Raw genomic sequence first — 22,917 nt, 5'->3', positions numbered from 1 at the left:
TCTTGGAGTCCCGAATCTTGTGAATATCTGTTTATGAAGAAAATTGAGCACTACCTTCGCATCATTTGTCGGCAAAGCCTTAACTTCCACCCATTTTGAGACATAATCTACTGCCAACAAGATATACTGATTATTGCACGACGAGGAAAATGGCCCCATAAAGTCAATTCCCCAAACATCGAAGACCTCAACCTCGAGAAGCACATTAAAAGACATCTTATCCTTCTTTGACATATTACCAACAAGCTGACATCGATCACACTTCAAAACAAACTGATGCGCATCCTTAAATAATGTAGGCCAGAAGAATCATGCTTGAAGAATAGGAGTTGCTGTCTTTTCTCCACCATAGTGGCCTCCATAAACAGTTGAATGGCAGTCTCGCAAGATACCCTCCATCTCGCTATACGGAATACATCTCCTGATGATTTGGTCAGCTCCTTATTGAAACAAAAATGGCTCATCCCACATGTACCACTTCACCTCGTGAAGAATCTTCTTCCTTTGAGCATAAGTTAAGTCCGGGGGCATAACGTTGCTCATAAGGTAGTTCATAATGTCTGCAAACCATGATTCTTCTTCTTGCACCCCAAACAACTGCTCATCGGGAAAAGACTAATTTATTAATGTCTTATCCTGTGAAGCTATACATGGATCTTCTAAACGAGAGAGATAATCAGCAACTTGATTCTCAGTACCTTTTCTATCCTTGATCTCCAGTTCAAACTCTTGTAGTAAAAGAACCCATCGAATCAATCTAGGCTTCCAGTCCTTCTTCGAGACGAGATAGCGAATATCAGCGTGATCAGTGAAATCTGTCACCTTCGTCCCAAGCAAATAAGATCAAAACTTCTCAAAACCATAGACAATGACCAATAGCTCTTTCTCAGTTGTGGTGTAGTTCAGTTGAGCACTATTGAGGGTCTTACTAGCATAGTAGACCACATGAAATATATTGTTCTTCCTTTTCCCAAGAACCGCTCCAACTGCATAGTCACTTGCATCGCACATCATTTCAAAAGGCTCATCCCAATCAGGTGCAGTTATGACAGGTGCCGTGATCAAGCTCTTCTTTAGGCTCTCAAAAGCAGCTAGACACTCATCATCAAATTTGAAAGGGACATCTTTCTCTAATAGATTGCACAATGGTTCAGAGATTTTAGAGAAATCTTTGATGAACCGCCAATAGAAACCCGCATGACCAAGAAAACTACGGATTCCCTTAACAGAAATTGGTGGAGGAAGGTTTTCAATGACCCCTACCTTGGCTTTGTCCAACTCAAGACCTTTACTAGAGACCTTATGCCCAAGAATGATGCCCTGTTGCACCATAAAGTGACATTTCTCCCAGTTGAGAACAAGATTGGTCTCAATACACCTTTTAAGAACTGCGCCAAGATTTTGCAAGCACTTGTCGAAAGAATCCCCGAACACAGAAAAATCGTCCATAAACACCTCCATATTTTGACCAATCATGTCAGAGAAGATGGCCATCATGCATCTCTGAAATGTGGCTGGTGCACCACATAACCCAAAAGAAACTCTTCTGAAGGCAAAAGTACCAAACAGACAAGTGAAAGTAGTCTTTTCTTGATCTTCTGGAGCAATGCAAATCTGATTATAGCCCGAATAGCCATCCAGAAGACAGTAGTACTAATGCCCAACCAACCTGTCAAGCATCTGATCAATAAAAGGAAGAGGGAAGTGATCTTTCCTCGTGGATTTGTTCAGCTTCCTGTAATCCATGCAAACTCTCCACCCCGTGACTGTTCGAGTATGAATGAGCTCATTCTTTTCATTAGCAACCACGGTGATGCCTCATTTCTTCGGCACACACTGAACTGGGCTTACCCAAGAACTGTCAGAAATAAGATAAATGATCCCTACATCTAGCCACCTGAGAATTTCCTTCTTTACAACCTCCTTCATGATCGGATTTAGCCTTCTCTGTTGCTCAACAGTTGGCTTATTTCCTTCCTCTAGCAAAATTTTGTGCATGCAATAAGAAGGGCTGATTCCCTTGATATCTGCTATAGTCCATCCAATTGCCGAATTGAACTCTCTCAGAATTCTCAAGAGCTTTTCCTCATCACTACCTGAAAGGGCAGATGCAATAATAATAGGCAAAGTAGATGCACCACCTAAAAACGCATAGCTCAAATATTCAGGCAAAGGTTTAAGCTCGAGTGTAGGAGCTTCCTCAATAGATGGCTTGAGACGTCCCTCAGCATTTTTGAGTTCTGACAATCCAAGAGATTCAAAAGGCATATCCAGCCTTCGCTTCCAAGGAGAAGCATTCAAATACTGCAACTGTTCATCACCTTCACTATCTGAATTCTCCATCAAGGCTTTCTCTAGGGCATCAGACCTTAGCATTTGATCAAGTTCTGAAGTAACCACAGATTCGACCAATTTCACCTTAAAGCATTCCTCTTCATCGGTAGGGAATTTCATGGCATTAAAAACATTAAAGGTCACATCCTGATCTTGTACTCGCATAGTGAGCTCACCCTTTTGCACATCAATAAAGGTTCGGCCAGTAGCCAAGAATGGTCTTCCCAAGATTATGAGAATCTTCTTATCCTCCTCGAAATCAAGAATTACAAAGTCAGCAGGAAAGATGAGTTTGTCCACCTTGACCAAGACATCCTCCACAATGCATCGTGGATATATAATAGAACGATCGGCCAACTGCAAAGACATATATATAGGCTTTGGGTCATGTAAACCCAAATTCTTGAAGATAGACAAAGGCATCAGATTGATGCTAGCTCCCAAATCACATAAACACTTGTCGAACGGCAAGTTTCCGATGGTGCAATGAATAGTGAAGCTTCCAGAATCTTTAAGCTTGGGAGGAAATTTCTGTTTCAGTACAACACTGCATTCCTTCGTGAGAGCAACAGTCTCTAAGTCATCGAGCTTCACTTTCCGAGAGAATACCTTTCATAAACTTCGCATAGTTTGACATCTGTTCAAGAGCTTCAGCGAAAGGTATGTTGATATGAAGTTTCTTGAACACCTCCAGAAACTTAGCAAATTGCTTATCCACCTTTTGCTTCTACAACATCTTAGGAAAATGAGGTGGAGGATAGACATGTTTATCCCCTGTATTACCCTCAGGAGGAGTGTGTTCCACAGTTTTCTTCCTTGATTTCACTTCTGTTTCCTTCTACACATCTTCTTCAGACACCCCTTCAGATTCTGGAACTTGAGATTTTTCGGGGTTCGCAACCTTCCCAGACCTCAATGTAATTGCCTTGACCTGCTCCTTAGCTTCCCTCTTGCCTGGAACTTCTGTGTCACTAAGGAGTGTATCAGGTTCAGTGATTGACTTGTACTTTCATGCGGTAGTTGTTGGAGTTGTTATTTTGATGCATATCATGGTTGTTGAAAACCAGGATGGTTGAATTGCTTTGCTGCATACTGCTGATAAGGCTGTTGCATCGCATTCTGATTATTGCTCCAGCTGAAGTTAGGATGATTGTGGTTGTTGGGATGATAAGTGGCTGGAACTGGTTGTTGCGACCTTTAAAAGTTGCTTACAAACTGAGTTGATTCACTAGAAATAGCACACTGCTCAGTTTCATGCACACCCGCACAAAGCTCACAAACACTTGTGATCTGATTAACTCCATAATTAGCCAAAGAATCCACCTTCGTCGTTAAAGCCTTAAGCTGAGCAGCTATAGCAGTAGCTGCATCCGCCTCCAAAATTCCTGCTACCTTGCCTTGAGGTAGTCTCTGAGTTGGGTTCTGGTATTCATTAGCAGCCATCAGTTCAATCAACTTATAAGCTTCATCGTAGCTTTTAGCCCATAAGACTCCACCTGATGCTGCATCGAGCATGGGTATAGACTATGCTCCCAAACTATTATAAAAGTAGTTGATAATCATCCAGTCAGGCATCCCATGATGAGGACACTTCCTAAGCATCTCCTTATAACGCTCCCAAGCTTCACATAAAGACTCTCCCGATTGCTGCGCAAATTGAGTAAGAGCGTTCCTAATTGTAGCTGTCTTTTCCATATGGAAGAATTTAGTAAGAAACTTATGAGCAAGATCTTCCCAAGTAGTGATAGAACCTACTGGTAGAGAATGCAACCAGCACTTTGCTTTATCCCTCAGAGAGAATGTGAAAAGCCTCAGCATAACAGCATCTTCAGAAACATGGTTGAATTTGAAAGTGTCGCAGATCTCGATGAAATCTCTAATGTGCATGTTGGGATCTTCCGTTGGAGAACCCCTAAACTGGACTGAATTCTGCACCATCTGAATCGTGCTAGCTTTGATTTCAAAAGTATTAGCCGCGATGGCTGGTCTGATAATGTTATACTGAATATCATTGATATTCGGTTGAGAGTAATCCATCAAAGCCTTAGGATTCGCTGCTTGATCTCCCATTGCAACAAAAACTTCTTCTTCATCTTTCTCAACTTCTACAAAAACTTCTTCAACTACTTCGACTTCTTCCGGTGCTTCTTTACGAGATTGAGAGCGTGTTCGCATACACGATCTCTAGAGTCCCTGAAACACCAACAAGTAAACAAGTAAGTAAAATATCTGAGTCAGTGAACTTTAACGACCACTGATGTCAAGCACATAAACTAAATTAAACACCGAGTCCCCGACATCGGCGCCAAAAACTTGTTAGGGAGAAAACACACGCTAAAACTACACGCAAGTATACGCGTTCGCAAGTAGTATAAGATATAAATAAGATTCGTACCCACAGAGACTCTTTTTGGTTAACTTAAGATTATGCACCTATGCAACAATGGTATGACTATCGCTCAATGCTAAGACAATATCAAGTTGAGATGTTTATAACTAAGATTAAACTAACATGCAAAATAACTAAGAATAAAAGTGATTGAATTAACTATATGAGACAAACATGGAATTCTAACTTCATTAAATACTTCATTTAAAGTCATTGTTCTTAACCTTAGCATGTGATGGTGATGACAACTAATCAGATAACACGAAACTATTAAACGCCAACTTTCGTTGCACGAATACCCTACTACCAGACATCCACAAAAAAGATAGAAGCTGAATATACACCAATTATGTTGAGACCCTATATGTCTATAGAATTTGACAACATAAAGGTTTAATGAACAAGTTATCTATCGTGATTACATAGGGCAAGTAAGATGGTTAAAATTACCTACGAATCATGCATAACAAATACATGAACCTATGCTAGCATGGCAAGTTCTAAATCTCTAAACTCACTGTTGCTTCAATAGAGATTAACAAACCATCTTATATGTCCGCGACACACATAAGACGAATAAGCACAACCAATACTAGGATATCAATCAATTACCACACACTAAGATATCAAAACAATTAACTATAAAAATCCATAAGTAAATCCGTTAGAACCCCACGATAACGATTAGTTCATAACCGAACTCATCGTTACCATGGGTTCCAATGAAAACATGGTAAATAACTAAGATAAACTAGGTCTGAAATAATTGAATAATAATAACAAAGTACGTTAACAAGAGTATTAGGTTCGAACAACAAAGAAAACAAGCATCCAACGTTACAACTTAAGCAAATAATCACAAGTAAAAATAAGATCTTCTTCTCCCTCGTTGTATTGTGCTATTAGGTCTTCTTGCTGCTATCTCCTTCCTCTCCTATATGAAAAACGTCTTTTTATTTATATATATATAGGCTTCTGGACGACCCGGGCTTTCAAACGCTCAGAATTCAAGTAGAAACAAGATTATGAGAAAACGACTTGGCGTGGCCGCCCTCAAATCCAGCGCGACCGCCCTAGGTTTCTGCCAAACGAGCGCGGTCGCCCGACCTTTTGGAAAAACTTGATTTTTCTTCTTTCTTGACCTTATTGTGCTGGTTTCTTGTGCGCAATCGACCAAGACTCCATCCTAACACCCTTTTAACAAAGAAATAATGTAATATCCATTCATTCTTCCATATATACCCTCAAATGCAAAATACTACAAAAACACATCAAAAACACAAATAACTTGAGTACAAAACACCAATTCGAGCCTTTACGAAGCTTTCTAAGTGGATATAAATGCCACTTATCAGTCTACCAAGATCCCATATTTATTCTGATATCGCTGGAGATGTCTTGATATCGTCTTACATCTGTTTGCATGAACACATTCTGACATATTCATCGCATCTCAATCGTCTAAGCAAGATTAGAGGAGAATTGAACGTATCGCGGACTGAACATTATCACGTGGGGTCAATTTTTTTTAAAAAAAATAATATTTGTGAAACATATTAATTTGATTTTTTTTGTATCCCTCCATCTTACATTTTCAAATAAATTCAAAAATTCAAATATACTTTGAAAATTTAACATTTTTAGAACTTAGTTGAACATATTAAATTAGAAAAATTATGTGCAACAACATTTTGAGGAGGAGAATGTACATAAGAAAATGGAAACATAAACATTCCAAGATTATAATAGTAAGAGAAATGCTTCTAAGTTGCTTGTATTTTTTTATCAATTTTTTTTTCAAATACTGATATGTCATATAATAGACATCAAACTTTTTAAATATATTATGGAATCACACGTGTATAAACATGCATACATAAATTAAAACTCGTCACATGTTATTCACATTATTTAATAAAAAATATAGGGAAGATTTTCGGGAAACCTAACACTATAGCAGCAATAAATAAATGAATAAGTTAATTTCCGTGACCAAGGAAAGCAGTTATAAACTATATATGCACAGCAGTAATGTAGTAAATGAGGAGTACCCCCAAGCATCCATGCGAAAGCAGTTACTGCTCTAAACAAGACTGACCCGACTGACAGAACACGGCAATTGTGTGAATGGTCAAACAATAATAAGTCTTTATGTTATGTATTTGAGAGAGAGATTGAGAGAGAGAGAGAAGGAGAGAGGAGAGAGTCGTCGCGCTCGTTTGCAAGTCCAGTCGTCGCTGGGCCACACACTTCTTTCTTGGATATTATTCTACTCTCTCTCTCTCTCCCTTCTCTTGCTCCACTAAGCTGTTGTTGATACTGCATTCATAATCAACTTCTCATCCAAGGTCATTTCTTATCTCTCCCTCAACCCCGATTCCTCTTTTTATTTCTATATATTATTATATATTATGCTTTCCTCTTTTTTCTTTTCTTGATTTTTTTACTTGAATTTTTTTCAACACACACTTTTCTTTGCTTTTATCTCTTTGATTTACCATCACAATTTTAAGAAAGTTATGATTTTTAATTGTATTGAGCTGCTGGAGATATGATTTCTGAGGTGGGTATTTTCAACATGTTATCTTTACTTCATCTTTCATAAAGTTTCAATTTTTCATATTTCATGTGAATTGCTTTCTGGTTTTTTGTTATTGAGATGAAAGATCCAGTAATTATACAACTGATTACTAGTAGCTTCTTGTGCTTGTTTTTAGCTGATTAATTGTCTAATTATAGCTGACTAATTTAGTGATCTGATTTCATGTATGTGGGGGCAAAAACAGCTCTTGAACATGATTAATTTCACTTTCCCCCAATTTTGCCTCTATGATTTAGAAAACAGTCTTTGCAATCTTTTGTTGTAACCTCTAGGTTATTTTCCTTGTGTTTTTTTGACTTTTTGTTCACTGGGAAAATTAACTTATTGGGTGATGAATATTTTTCCCAAATAGTGACTTTGTAGATTGTATTAGTATGTAGTAAGTATTAATGATAAGTAAAGTATCTTTAGTCGGAAGTTGGCACTTTGCATGTTCCTTAGTTATGTTTGTCAAATTTGTGTTTTCCACGGTTCATATTTGGAGTCAAGGAAAATAGCAGTTTAGTTTTTTGTAATTCCTCTTTTAAGTTTAAATTATTTATTGTTTTACAGATTACCATGCAGCTATGGCATGTCGGAAGCAACAACCCTAAGTCATTAGATTTTTGAAGTAAAGTTTTTTGCTTAATGAGGATGGAACTTACTAGCAGAGCCCGTGTTGTTTGTATTGGCATCTTTATCTGGCGGTTCTTTATTATCGATTTCAGCTATGGTGCTCAGAGTGACGTCAACTGCTTAAGATCTATAAAAGACGCTATGAAAGATCCTGTGAACAGCTTGTACAATTGGAATTTTAATAATAACACCGATGGCTTTATCTGTAAATTTAATGGAATTGAGTGTTGGCATGAAAATGAAAATAGGGTCTTGAATATAAAGCTTTCAGATATGGGGCTCAAAGGTGAGTTCCCACGTGGTGTTGTAGATTGTACATCGGTGACTGGAGTAGATCTTTCAAGTAATGAGCTCATTGGAACTATTCCAACGGATATCTCTAAACTCCTCCCATTTGTTACAAATCTTGATCTCTCCTCCAACAGTTTATCCGGAACAATACCGGCAAACCTTGCAAATTGTTCGTATCTGAATGTGCTTAAGCTAGACAAGAACCAGCTCTCAGGTCAGATTCCTCCACAACTTGGTCAGCTTGGTCGGATTAAAACATTTACTGTGACAAACAATCGCTTGAGTGGGCAAGTTCCACAATTTAAGTCTGGAGTCGTCTCAGCTGATAGTTATGTAGGTAATCCAGGGCTCTGTGGAAAGCCTTTGCCCGATTGTAAAGGCTCTTCAAAGAAAAGTAATTCTGCAGTCATTGCTGCAGCAGCTGTTGGAGGAGTGGTTGTTGCAGCATTGCTGGTAGGCGTAAGTTTGATATTCTTTTGCCGTAGAGTGGTTAGAAAGAGGGACGATGACCCAGAAGGAAATAAATGGGCAAAGAGTCTCAAAGGTGCAAAAGGAATTCAGGTGAGACAATCATGATCATTGTAGAATTATATCCTAATGATTTTGTTTTTAATATTTTCCTGTTTTTAAAAATTTCGTGACTCTCCTTCTTAGGCGCTTATTTTATTTTGCATTAACTATTAGTACCTTTGCAATTTTCAGCTTTCTATGTTCGAGAAGTCTATTTCAAAAATGAGATTAAGTGATCTCATGAAGGCTACTAATAGCTTCAGCAAAGATAATATAATTGGTACCGGGAGAACAGGGACGGTATACAAAGCAGTGCTTGAAGATGGGACTTCCCTTATGGTGAAAAGGTTGCAGGATACTCAGCATTCAGAGAAAGAATTTGAGTCAGAGATGGCAACTTTGGGAAAGGTAAAACACCGTAATTTGGTTCCTCTTCTAGGTTTTTGCGTGGCTAAGAAGGAAAGGCTACTTATTTATAAGTACATGCCTAATGGTAATCTCCATGATAAGTTGCATTTTGTTGGTGATGGTGATAAAATTTTGGAGTGGCCTCTAAGGCTCAAAATTGGTATTCAGGCAGCCAAAGGATTTGCCTGGCTCCATCATAGCTGCAATCCTCGCATCATACACCGAAACATAAGTTCTAAATGCATCTTGCTAGATATTGAATGTGAGCCCAAAATTACTGATTTTGGTCTCGCGAGGCTCATGAATCCAGTCGACACTCATTTAAGTACTTTTGTGAATGGTGAGTTTGGGGATTTGGGTTATGTTGCTCCTGAGTATGCACGAACTCTTGTGGCCACACCAAAAGGTGACGTATACAGTTTTGGAGTAGTGCTTCTTGAGTTGGTCACCGGGGAGAGACCTACTCATATTGCTAAAGCCCCAGAAGGGTTTAAGGGAAGCCTAGCTGAATGGATTACAGATCTTTCAAAAGACTCCAAGCTTCAAGATGCCATTGACAAGCCATTGCTTGGAAAAGGTTATGAGAGTGAACTTTTCCAGTTTCTTAAGGTTGCATGTAACTGTGTGATTCCTGGTCCGAAAGAGAGACCAACTATGTTTGAAGTGTACCAGCTTCTTAGAGCTATTGGTGAAAGATACAATTTTACATCAGAAGATGATATTTTAGTGCTATCAGATACCGGGGGTGATGCTGCTTTTGAAGAACTTATTGTTGCCCAAGAAGTCAAAGAGAAACACTAATAAAAGGTAAGAGTAATACAGACATGGTAAAAACTAAAGATTCTCTACCTAATCTATGTGTAGGTGTAATTTTCTTTTTTCTCCTTTTTCAATCTATGTTTATATTAGTAAGTAAATTTTGCGGATTTCTCCATATTATTTCGGTCTATTTTCGTGTTTTCAAAGAAATACCTTCCTTGCATCAATCAACTATATTGGCCAAGTTTGTTGTTCTCATTGGATGATGCTGGATGCAGCGTTTTAAATAATCTATTCATCGAGCTTAGATATCTGGTTTGGTACTGTCTACGTGTCCATCATCACATTTCTTCATGACTGTAGTAGTTGATTTAAACATTATAGTTAATTGGAAATTTGAAATTGTGAAAGTGTGCTTTTTCTGTTATTCGCTTATAGTTACTATAGTTCATGTTTAGTTTATTATGCACTTGGATGACTGTTACCTATAGTCAAGTCCAACTAATCCTTCTCTTTCTCTTCGAGAAAATCATCACAATTCAAAACCAATTAAGGGTGGGTGTCTGAGTTTATTTTATTTAATGAATTGAATCTCAAAAGCATATACATTAGCAGGGCCCATGTTCATCGTATCCCTGCTACCGATTAAATAAGTTCTCCCGTCTGCATATTAAATTCCAAATAGGCAAATACTAGGTCTTTGCACCCTGCATCTCTGTCTTAATTTTTGAATCTTTTGCCATTTCAGATGTAGAAATGGTCTATTTCTCTGTGCAGTGAACTGGTTGAGCTATGGGTTGCTTCTTTCTCCATTGCATGTGTTTGGCTCCATATTCAACGTAGAAGCTGATATTACTGCCTTTCGGACAACAAGAATTTGCTTTCCTGTGTATACGTCTATGGTATGGAAATAAATTTGAAAAATGAGGATTTTACTTTTATCCAGATTCCAATTTTTTAGTTACCATAATTAAATAGCCGTGTCAAGTAGTTTATACTACGACTTCACTACTTTAAAATCAATGATCAAACAAAATTAAAGATTATCCATATATGTAATTCATCTATATATATCGGTCTATTTACTTCTCATCTTTCTAGATGTCACTTTTGACTTCTTCTCAACGTATATATTCCGTTGGAAGCCATCAAAAAGAAAGATGAGAAGGAAAAATTGATGACTATTTTAGTTTGTAACAAAATTACATATACAGTATATATGTTAAGTGTTCCTAAGTTAACCAGTTGAGTTTGATGGATGCGCATCTAACTTGCTCAACTTCAAAGCAATGCTTCCAATTGCTTACATCTATATATATATCATAATCTCAGAAAACATTATTTTATAATGCTATCATACACAATCAGATTTAAATCAGAATATTTTACCTTTTACAATAGCTTTCTGGTCACCGGAAGTCTCAACTCACCCTTGCCCTATTATCCATAACGCTCTCCAAGCTCCTTTGGATATTCTTTGGCTGGATGCAGGAGTCCTCACACGGTCTCTTCCATATCGCTATTCTTCAAGATATTATTTTTCTGAACCAATTCTGATTGTATATAATACTTATAAAATAATCTGTTTCTATTATTATGATATATTCCTAGTAGAGTTTATAGAGAGTGAAGAAGTTTAGCCAGACATATTCAGAGAGAGAGAGAATTGAACTTCAGAAATTTTTCAGATATTTTTTCCATTTCATGTATGGACTTATTTATAGTAGTCTTTCTATATGGTTACAGATTACCGGGATAACCGGTTTCTTTTACATAATTACTAATAATTCAGGAATCTTTTCTTTTCTTTGTCTGCCATTTCTTCTTTTGTCGTCTCTTCATATTTTCTTCATCTTTATCTTTTGTGTCTGCCATGATATCTTGCAGGATCTGTCATCTTTTTCCAGGGAATCTGCTTTTTCTTTTCTTCTTTCTTCATCTTTGTCTGCCATGATATTTTTGGAATCTCCTGGTAATATAACTTTTTGGTTTTCACCATTCAATTTGCAGTGTTCTGGTGTATTACACCATTTTTGTATTATGCAAAGGGATCAGAATTCATCCCTTTGTTATCATCTTTTAGACTGATAATAGGTCTCTTTCGAGGACCTGTTATTCTTTGATAATATTCAGTAGTATGTTTTGCATGATTATATTTCAGGTTTTCTATTTTATCAAGCATTATCTCTAATGCCATAGTTCCTTAATTTTGTATAATATTATCATAATATAAGGTTATTATACTTTCGGTGAAACCTCCACCATGGCTTTCAGAAATAATTATAGCTTTCCGAGCTCGTAGTATATCTTGTATTTTGGACCTGAGGGTAGCTAGTCCAATGGCTCGTTTTTCACATAACCATTCCTGGAATTTGTTAATATCACAGGGATTTGGCAATTTCAAGCTTTTGGTTTCTCCCACAATATCTGCCATATTCCTTCCCAATTTAAATAGTTGACATATTATTATGGGTTTTCCAACTAGATCGGTTGATGCATCAAAAACTTGTATTCCATATGAGCCTGCTCCCATTTCCCGTATCATAGCTTCCACGGATTTGACAATTATACTTGGTAGCTTTGATATACAATACATGGTTTCATTTGTTAAGATCTTGTCAACAAAACCATGTATAAACAGGTTATAGACTATGTCAGGTTTTGCATTTTCACAACAAATATATCTGGGATATTTTGTAGATTTTGTCAGTCTGCAAACATCAGGGTTAGATTTATAATCATAATATTTCATCATTTGCTCATATGTTTTCACCATCTCAGGTGAGTGTTTCAGCCTATCACTCATTGATAAATTTGACAGAGTAGTTGATATGTTGGTTGAAGGTGATGGCATGGTTACAAGCTTTGATGAAAATGTTATAGGTTTTATTGTAGGGATTGCAACTGAAGCTTGTAGAGTTGTTTTGTCTTTTATAGCTTCCATAATTTGTTTCAGAAAATGTTGGTTCTCCTGAACCAGGGTTTCTATCTCCTTTTGGAGTTTGGTGATTTTCTCATTATTGGTTGAGATATGAGAAGTGACATCAGTGATATATTTCTCAAAATTTTCCATATCCTGCTAAGAGCAACAAACAATTAAATTTTCCCTTTACAAAAACAAAATGCATGACATTCAATGGCATTTATTTTTCTAATAATTGATATTAATAATTCATCAATATTCCTTCTATTAGGAGTGAAATAATAACCAATGTGTTTTTCTATTTCTAGAAATCCTTTGTATGCTTCTTCTAGTTTTTCTGTATTATTTTCATCTAATCCTTCAAGAGCAAAATTTTTTATAAATTCTACAGCTTCTGAAGTAGTAGTCCATATTATTAAAGATCCCGATATGATTTTCCATGGTTGAGCTTGTCTTCTTGTATATTCTATTTTCATTGTTTATTTTCTCTGCTAAGATAGTCAGCTAACACATTTTTTGTTCCTGATATATTTTTTATTACAAAATCATAACAACAGAAAAAAGATTGCCATTTTCTTCTTTTATTTAATTCTGGTAATAATTCTATTTTATTAGTAATAAAGGTTTTTACTTGAGTATTATCTGTTCTTACTACAAATTTAACAGGTAATAAATGATAATGAAACTTTTTAATCCCATATTTTACAGCTAATAGTTCTTTTTCATTTATGTGGTAGTTTGATTCATTAGGTTTCCAAGTTCCTCCTGCATATCCACATATATGTGTATTTTCTTTATCTATGTCATCCTTCTCATATGCTATTAGGACTGCTCCCCATCCTATATCACTAGCATCAGTATATAATTCTAAATGATCTGTTTCTATGGGTATTCTATGTTTTGGTAAATCTTTCACCTTTTCCTTAAGAATTTTTATACAGGTTTCATGTTCTTTTGTCCATCCAAAAGGTTTATTTTTTGTTAGTTCCTGTAATGGTTTTCTTAATTTAGGTAAGTCTTTAATATGATCTGAGGCATAATTTATTATTCCTAAAAATTGTTGTACCTCTTTTTTATTTTCTAATTTGTCCTTAAAATTTACAATCTTTGTTACTATATGGTCTTGTAATTGTATACCTTCTTTATCTATTTTGTATCCTAAATATTCTATCTTATCCTTAAATATTTCAGATTTCTTTTCAGACAGTAATATTCCATGTTGGTCTATTGTTTTTATAAATTGCTCTAAATGTTTTATATGTTCTTCTAGAGTTTCACTATATATTAATATATCGTCTACATATACTATACAGAAATCTTTTAATTTCCTAAAGATTTGGTCCATTCTTCGTTGAAATATTTGTGGCGCATTTTTTAATCCAAAGGGTAATACTATCCATTCATAATGTCCTTGCGGAGCACTAAAGGCTGTTAAAGGTCTTGATTCTTTGGTTAATTTTATTTGCCAAAATTCACTTTTACAATCAAATTTACTAAACCATTTCTTATTTCCTAGTCTATTTATAAGATTTCTTTTGTATGGTAAGAAATATCCATCAAATATAGTTTTCTTATTTAATTCTCTATAGTCTATTACCATACGGGCTTTTCCCCTTTTCTGTTCATTATGTTTTCTTACAAGGAAAGCCGGGCTACTATGTGGGCTTTTACTTTCTTGTATTAATTTTAGTTTTAATAATTCATTGATTTGATTATCAAATTCTTTTTGGTCTGAAGGGCTATACCTTATAGGTTTAGATCTTATTATATCATTAGGGTTTAATAATTTTATTTCAGCATATATCTTTTCCTTATCCCATAACCTCATAGGATTTTCTCCGAAGTTGGATTTTAATAAATTATTATATTTTTTAGTTAATTCTTGTAGATTATTATTTCTTTCTATTTTTAGATTGTTTATTCTTATAGTATTTATAGTACTTATTGGCATAATTCTTTTTAATACTATCCACTTATTACACGGAGTTTGTAATGATAGGGTATTTGAAGTTACTATATGTGTTTTAAAATAATCTAAAAAGTTATTTCCTAATAATATAGATTGCTTCATCTTATTCTGATATACAATAGGTAAACTGAATAATGTTTTATTTAGCTTTATTCTCATGTTTTTTGCTATTACATCTAATTCCTTCTTTTGTTCATTAAATCCTGATACCCTAGTTCTATGTGCATTAGATTTTTCCCATCTATATGAAGCTAAAACTTCCTTTTTTACTAGACATAGATCTGCTCCACTATCTATAAATATTTTTTGTTTTAGGAATTTATATTTTTTATATTCTACATCTGCTTCTATGTATATTGCTACCATTCCTCCCAATTGCTTTCACTAGATGATTCATAATTTATAAAGTTTATTTCATTATCAGTTTCACTAATATAAAACTCTTCATATTCATACCATCTATTGTCATCTTCTTTAATTTGTTCTATATCCATTATGAATTGTGATGTATTTATATATTTTACTTTCTTTTCTTTCAGTTTAGGACATTTATTAGCATAATGTCCTTTTTCATTACAATTTCAACATTTATATTCACTTATATCTTTCTTTTTAAAAGGTTTTCTTCTAAACTTTCTCTTATTTTTATATCTTCTCCTATTTTCTGGTGTATTTCTAAATTTCCTAAATCTTTTTCTCTTATATCTGTTGTATTTATAAGGATAATTATTTCTATTTTGTTTGCTTCTGTACTTATCATATGATTTTTTCTTATTATACCTCTTCTTATAGTTCCTATAGGGTTTTTTATCTTCACATCCAAATACTAATCTTCTTTCAGTAAATCCACATATTTCTCTTAATCCTAGTTTTTTATCCTTTTTAACCTTCTGTTGTACCCTATATTCTTCACATTTTCTCATTAGATATCCTCTTAGTACTCTTATTCTTTCACCCAGAGTGTTCTCACGAGGTTCTAACTTATTATATTCCTTAGTTATCTCAGTATTATAAGGTTCTGGTAAATGATCATAATATAATTGTTGATATATATGTCCTTCTTCAGGTAAGAATCTAGCTTCATAAAAGAATTTAGTAAAACTTATAGTATATTCTGGTAACTTGTTAATTTTACAGCATTTCATGTTATTTAGATTCATTATTATTTCTATTTTTCTTTCTATTAAAACTTGGTCTCTAGCTACTATCCAAGGTTCTCCTAAGAATTCTCTTTTTAATATCATATCAAATATTTGTAACATTGATTTCCAATCCGTTGCATACCTTAGTACTTCAGTTTTTAACTGATATTCTATGGATTCTATCCAATATGCTACCTTTCCAATTAACGTTTTTGAGATCAAGTTATAAGTATATTCTAACTCATCTGTATGAGTAGAATTCATTAATGCTATATACATTCCTAAATTCCAATCAGTAATTCTCCTGCTAATTTCTTGTTCTTCATATACATTATCTAAGTCTAAAAAGTATCCATTCAAGTTTACGCCTTGTGACATTGATCCTATAAATTCTTTAAATTCATTATGTTGTCCTATTGGTATGTGTTTTGGTATCGTGTTCCTATATCTTGTTATAACTTCCATATTATGGTCGGTTACTTCTTCTTCTGGGTAGTTATCCATTTCCTCATTTTTTATTCCTTCAGTTTCTATATCAGTATAATTATCTTTATCTTCTTGGTCACTATTCGATTCTTGTTTTATTACTGCATTTACATTTTTCATTCTTTCTAAAGCTTCTATTATATTTTTATTTTCTATTTCCATTTCAGAATTTTCCTCATAACTACTGTTATATTCTTCTATTATATTCACCGTTTTTCCTAAATTATCTTGTTCCAATTCACTAGTACTTGTATTATTATTTGTAGATACAGTACTAGAAACTTCACTTGTATCTTCTTTTTTTCCTTTTAACTTTTTTAATTGCCTTTTCAATATTTCTATTTCTTTTTTATTTTCTTATGTTTTTTCATTTAATTCCTTTTTTGTTTGTCTTAAATCTCTTTTTACATCTTTTAGTTCCTTTTTAGTTTCTTTATATTTATTTTTATATTTTTTATATTTTTCTAACCATTCTTCATTAGTATTTAATCGTAATTTTTTATTCTCCGTCCTTATTTCTTCTATTTCTTCCTTTTGTTGTTCTAATTTTGACTTTAAATATTCTATCACAGTTGTATCAATCTTAAACTCAGCTTTGCTTTCACTAGTTGTTTTCTTTTTTAATGGTTCATACTTATATTTTTCTCTTTCTAAAATTTCTTTTCCATGATTCTTTAAAAATGTTATCACGTTATATTCTTTTTGTTCTTTAGTTTCCATTAGAACTTTCCTTTTTTACTAAGTTGTCCCAAATTATCTAATACCTTTCCTATTGGTTCAGATATATTAGGTTTCATTTTACTTATATCTATCATCATTGGCTCATTAACTCTTCTCCATGCATTTATGGCTTTTAGTTCTGGCTTATTTGTAATTTCTTTTTCTGGTATAATTTTTTGTTTTCCTTCTTCTAATTTTATTAACTTGTCTAGTATCATTTTTAAAGTAGGTATTTCAGAATTATTCCATAAGCTTGTTAACTCTTCTCTTATTATTTGTCTCAAATTTTCTTGATTATCTTGTTTTTCTACCAATCTCATTATTGCATTTAGTTTTTTCTTAACTATTATTTCTTCCCATAAATTTTTTATAAATTCTGAGTCTGACATTTTATTATTTGTTGATTCGCCTCTTCCAACCATTTCCAACATCTATCCAATATTTACTAGTATTTTTACTCTGTTCTTCTAATTTCTTAATATCATTTTCTAACTTTGTTTGTCTTTCCTTATATTCTAAATATTTTATTTGTGAATCTATTTCGCTTTCTAACATACTCTGTATTTTCTTTAACTTTTCTTTCTTATTTCTTAATTTTTCTTGTATATTCATAGTTTTTCTATAAATCTTTCTTTTCCTTGATCTACTATCTTTATTCCATTATTATTAATTTTATAATTTATCATTTTTAAGAAGTCGCTTCCTAATAATAATTCACTCGAACTATCATATTCTATTACTCCTATATTTATATTATATTCCAAATCTAATATTTTAAACTTTAAATTAGTACATTTAGTAATAAATATTTCTCTATCATTTTCTGCATATCTGTAAGTCTGAGGTTCTATCCACTTATAATTTTCTTCATTTACCTTGCTTATATGAATAAAACTTTTGGTAGCTCCTGTATTAATTTCTGCTATACAGTCTCTTGTTATTATTTCGTCAAATATTATTATTTTTATTTTCAAACTATCAGTATCTATTTTTATTAAATCTATCTTTCTACTCGTCATACTCATTGATCTAATTAATCTTATAGGATTTTGTTCTTTTCTAAAACTTAATCTAGATCCTTCTAATATTGGTTTAATTCTTTGCCTTGGAATCATTTGTCTATTACTAAAATCTATTGTAATTTCTTCTGGGATTGTTATTTGAGATTCTTCTTTATGTTCAATTTTTTCTAATATATCATTATATAACTTTGGTACTATTATTCCTAATTCCGTTTGTTTTTTTACGTGATGGTTTCCAGTCATAGCATAAATCATTTTGGTTTCTATACTAATAACTTTACTTCCTTTTTGCATTTTTATTCCATCTAACTTATAGTATAATGTTAAAGATCTTTCTTTATTTTCATCCCTTAGTGATATACTAAAATCGGGTTGTATTATAAATTTTAATTTCTGATATATTAAGTTTCCTTTTATTACTGCTATTAATGAATCTTGTATATTTCCTATTATTCTATCATCCAATACATATATCTGTATAGGAGTATCGATATTTTTCTGAAAATATGCTTTTATTGTAAATTCTATTGCTCCAAAATATATGTTTTTTAGTTTATTTGCTTCCTTTTGTTTTAATTTGGATAATTCTCTTTTTATTAATCCATCTGTTATTAAATTTATTCTTGTTTTTCCATTTATTGTATCTATATCTATTACATTCTCATGTTTTTGGGCTATATACCTAACTTCCTTATTTCTTTCAAAATATGATGTCTTGAATATCTTTTTTATTGTTAATTCTTCTGTTTCACTTTGAATTTGATTATATATATCTGGTTTAAAACTTAGGGTTTGTGATGTTCCTCCTTCGTATTCATCCATTTGATAATACATATCTTGTTTTTCACTTATTTCTTCTAATGACATTTTATCCATCTGTATTTTATCCAGTTATATTATTTGTTAAAATTATTCTTTTAAGTCCTTGTATTCTTAGTTTATCATTTCTAAATGTTATTATCATATTTCCAAGTTGTTGGTAAATTCTCATAATTTCTTCGTTATTCTCTCTTGTCCATGTTATTTTATTTTTTCTTTCTAGTAATTTTTCCAGATCTATTTCAATTTCTCTTGATTTTTTATTAATTGCTTTAGTTTTCTATTATTTCTAGTTATTGCATTTGGATCTGTCCAATTCATTTTTTAATTTTTTTTTTGTTTTAAATCGTCTATTAATCTATATTGTTCAGCTAATACTTCTTTTAAGTCTTTTATTTCGATTTCTAAATTAGTTTCTTTAATAAATTTTTCTCGTTTTAATAAAAGTTTTTCTTCCTCTAGTCTCCTAATTTTTTCATCTCTTTCTTCCAACATTGTTTGTAATATAGCTATAATATCTAATTTTTCATTTATTATTTGCATGCTTATCTTACAACTTTCAATATGTTGATTTATTAGCCTATTATATGTTGGTTCTTTATCAGCTATATACTGAATTGATCGTATCCTTAAATCTTCCATAAGTCAGATTAATTGTCTGTATAAAATTTTCTTACACATCTGTTGTGTTACTTTGTTTTCTACCATAAATAAAATTAATAGAGTTGCTATTATTTTAGATTTATATCTTTTATTATTTTCTCTATTTATCCTTGTCGGAGGTCTCATTTAACTATCAAATTTTATTTTCCTTTTACTATTCATTAGTTACTATTCACTGTTTACTATTCACGGCTACTTTTGCTACAGTGTTTTACTGTTCATTTTCCGCCTATTACTGGCTCTGATACCAATTTCTGGGGTTATTATTATGGATACCAATTTCTGGGGTTATTATTATGGATCGTTTATATATCTACCAATTTCTGGGGTTATTATTATGGATACCAATTTCTGGGGTTATTATTATGGATCGTTTATATATCTACACAACCCTAAAGAGGGAAGGCGAGGGAAGGTGCATGCATTTTCGTATTAATTAATATGGTTATTTTTTGCATGTAGTAAGCAATAGACAAAATCAAATTCATTATTTTAAATGAAATCATCTCTATAACCTCATACTAATTATATATCATAATCTCAGAAAACATTATTTTATAATGCTATCATACACAATCAGATTTAAATCAGAATATTTTACCTTTTACAATAGCTTTCTGGTCACCGGAAGTCTCAACTCACCCTTGCCCTATTATCCATAACGCTCTCCAAGCTCCTTTGGATATTCTTTGGCTGGATGCAGGAGTCCTCACACGGTCTCTTCCATATCGCTATTCTTCAAGATATTATTTTTCTGAACCAATTCTGATTGTATATAAGAATGGTTCTCAGGTCGAAAGAACAAATTCAATACCAGTAATTTTTCACAAATAAAATTTAAAGAAATGAGAAAACAAACTTTTCAATAATATAGTCATTTCTATAAAATATAATATCTACAACATTTCAATTATCCAATGTGTGGTTTAAACTCATAGCTAATGCATACTGCACATTGAATCAACAAGAAGCTGAACAAATCATAGAAACAACCTGCTGACATTGAATCAAGAACACATATAAAAATGTGTCTTAAACTTTCCATTTTTCTAACAAAAAAACTATTTGAAAGGAAGTTTCTCTAAAAAATATTGGAAAAATGACAATTCATAAACATCTCAGTTTAAGCAATCATTAATTTATATAAATATATATATATATATCTTTTACTTAAAAGTTCAGAACTGAGACAAGGTTTGCTCGATATATATGGCTAGTACAAAAATACATCATACTTCCCAATAGCTAGTAAGCCTCTATCGACTCCAGTTATGCCTAGCTGAAGTGACCAGGGCCTCTACCGACTCCTCTAAATTCAAACATCCAGTTTCCAACATATTTTCTTGACGGAAATTTGATGAGTGAAGTATGTGACCCTTAAATTCATCCAGCGCTCTCAGGTCACCAGTCTCAAAGTTGGTAAATATCTTGTTCTTTTGATGGTAAGTATAGAAATTACCACTCTCAGACTTCATCAAAACCGATCCATCCTTCAGAAGTGCTAGGGGGTACAACGCGGAAGCATTCAGTCCACCGGGAATCGAGGCGATGAAATTGCAGTCTAAAGTCCAAGACTCCAGCACTCCATATTTCTTCATCGACCATATGCTAAATTGGCCAGAAACGGAGTTATCAAACACACAGAGACACTCGCGGAACACCCCAACGCTCATAACCTTGCAGTTTTTGATATTAGAAGGAATCGGGATCTGATAGTGACGCTCTTCCTCAATGTTAAATGCAATGAGAGATGTGATGTTTTGCAACTCGTTATCAAACAGCCAATGAAAAGCTCCTTCCAAGGTAGCAGCAGCAATAATTTCCTGATTGCTTGGGTAGGGGAGATATCCCACACTTCTCCATTTATGGTGATCAGTCCCAACAGTAATAATCTCAGCCTCTGCTCTTTTTTTATAAATTAGGTGTGGCGGATTCCTTCTTGTTGAAATTCTCAGAACCTTGTAGGAACGAGAACGTGACCCAAAACCAAACCCGTAAACCTCTTGATTAAAAGTACTGAGAGGATTCTCAGACTCGATTTTGAGTTTTGGAAGGCTATAATACTGTCCCAAAATTGGATTGCACACTACAACAAACCTATCTAGCAAATGTATATGACTAGGATCTCTATCTAGTATGAAAGTATCGTTATGATTAGCTAAAACCGACAAACAAAGCAAACCATTACAAGATCCGATGACTTTGGTCTGTCTGGGAAATCGAGATATATAAGACTTACGATATCCGTTTGCCAACTCAAGCAAGTGAACCCCAGAAGGATTGTCGAACACAATGGTGGTAAATGGGGAATCAATGCAAATTGTGGTGTAATATTCATCTGAGATGAGTGTTTTGAAGAATTTGCATACACACCTGCATGCATGGATGGATGAAACTGGAAGCAAGGCTAAGATGGACAAAAGGAGTCCAACTGGCAGTGCGTCTATCAAATTCATTTTTGCTGCTTTGCCCTTCTGGGATGTACCTTCGCTTGTGAGATCAGACATTTTTAAGCTCCTCACTTCTACTGTATTTTCTTTGTACTCTGAAAGAGAAAGACACACTGATTTGTGGACAGACACAGGAACAATCAAGTCCTATTTATGGTTGAAAAAGTTTAAGATAATCCCTTCAAGATTCTATCAGATTTTATTATTTAATCAAAAAGATGGAACAATTTATTATATCTTGCGCCAACAATAAATTTAGAGATATCTTTTCCACTATTTTCAAACCGTTACGCACGAAAACCGAGAGAACACTAAATTTAAGTTTGTATTTTTATGCATAAGTTTGTCTTTTTATGCAACCACCTTATATACTCCATGCAGCTAATTTTTGTGTTTCTATCGTTTTTGAATTTGAACTGTTATTACTTTTTCCTATGAAGGTAAATTGTATGGTTCAGACCAATGAATTAGATATTCAAACATTGGTGTAAAATATCCATCAACTATTTGATTTAGACAAATAAATTTGGAAAACTTACTTTTTTATATCCATATTTTTTAAAAACTGAAATTTGAAGGAATAACTTTACTTTTTCATATCTCTGCAAACTTAAAAAGAATTTGTCAAGAACAAAATATAGCTAATCTTTGATGCGTGAGAAGTTAATACGTTAATATTTTCAACAACCCTGACCGCTAAAAATGTGTATTCGGTCAAGATTTTAAAATATTATTTAGGATTTTTGAAGTTAAGAGTTATTCAATTTAAATTTAAAAAAATTAACAAAGATTATAATTTTTTTAAAAAATTTGAG

The 22,917-nt window shown here is 33.2% G+C and overlaps 2 protein-coding genes and 1 non-coding gene across 8 annotated transcripts; 2 read left to right on the top strand and 1 right to left on the bottom strand.

Moving 5' to 3' along the window:
- Positions 1-3,907: 3,907 nt before the first annotated feature.
- LOC141699410 (small nucleolar RNA R71) lies at positions 3,908-4,014 on the top strand. The gene has a single exon (XR_012565876.1). It is a non-coding gene; the product is annotated as a small nucleolar RNA R71 (small nucleolar RNA).
- Positions 4,015-6,834: 2,820 nt separating this feature from the next.
- Positions 6,835-12,075, top strand: LOC141698255 (probably inactive leucine-rich repeat receptor-like protein kinase At5g48380). Of its 6 annotated transcripts, none has more exons than XR_012565024.1 (5): positions 6,835-7,071; positions 7,878-8,792; positions 8,934-9,956; positions 10,686-10,810; positions 11,796-12,075. XR_012565024.1 is itself a non-coding variant. In XM_074502924.1 (4 exons), exons 2-3 carry the CDS (start codon positions 7,953-7,955, stop codon positions 9,948-9,950), a joined length of 1,857 nt encoding a protein of 618 aa, XP_074359025.1. In that variant the 5' UTR covers positions 6,835-7,071; positions 7,878-7,952; the 3' UTR covers positions 9,951-9,956; positions 10,686-10,849. The 6 variants fall into 6 exon arrangements, 4 of the variants coding, with proteins under 4 accessions (XP_074359025.1, XP_074359024.1, XP_074359022.1 ...); XR_012565023.1 differs by having other exon boundaries at positions 6,839-7,071; positions 10,657-10,810; XM_074502924.1 differs by lacking the exon at positions 11,796-12,075 and having other exon boundaries at positions 10,686-10,849.
- Positions 12,076-20,908: 8,833 nt separating this feature from the next.
- On the bottom strand, positions 20,909-22,159 carry LOC141697506 (F-box protein At3g07870-like). The gene has a single exon (XM_074501912.1). It carries the CDS (start codon positions 22,157-22,159, stop codon positions 20,909-20,911), a length of 1,251 nt encoding a protein of 416 aa, XP_074358013.1.
- Positions 22,160-22,917: the final 758 nt, after the last annotated feature.

This window comes from Apium graveolens, chromosome 11, assembly GCF_009905375.1.
Source record: "Apium graveolens cultivar Ventura chromosome 11, ASM990537v1, whole genome shotgun sequence".
Lineage (NCBI taxonomy): Eukaryota > Viridiplantae > Streptophyta > Magnoliopsida > Apiales > Apiaceae > Apium > Apium graveolens.
This window is presented reverse-complemented; position numbering and strand designations above follow the sequence as displayed.

Excerpts from the sequence above, each read along its gene's own strand:
- LOC141697506 (XM_074501912.1), bottom strand. The coding sequence starts at position 22,159 with ATGTCTGATCTCACAAGCGAAGGTACATCCCAGAAGGGCAAAGCAGCA.
- LOC141698255 (XM_074502924.1), top strand. The coding sequence starts at position 7,953 with ATGAGGATGGAACTTACTAGCAGAGCCCGTGTTGTTTGTATTGGCATC. Across the intron at positions 8,793-8,933 it reads AAGGTGCAAAAGGAATTCAG|CTTTCTATGTTCGAGAAGTC; the intron begins GTGAGACAATCA and ends TGCAATTTTCAG.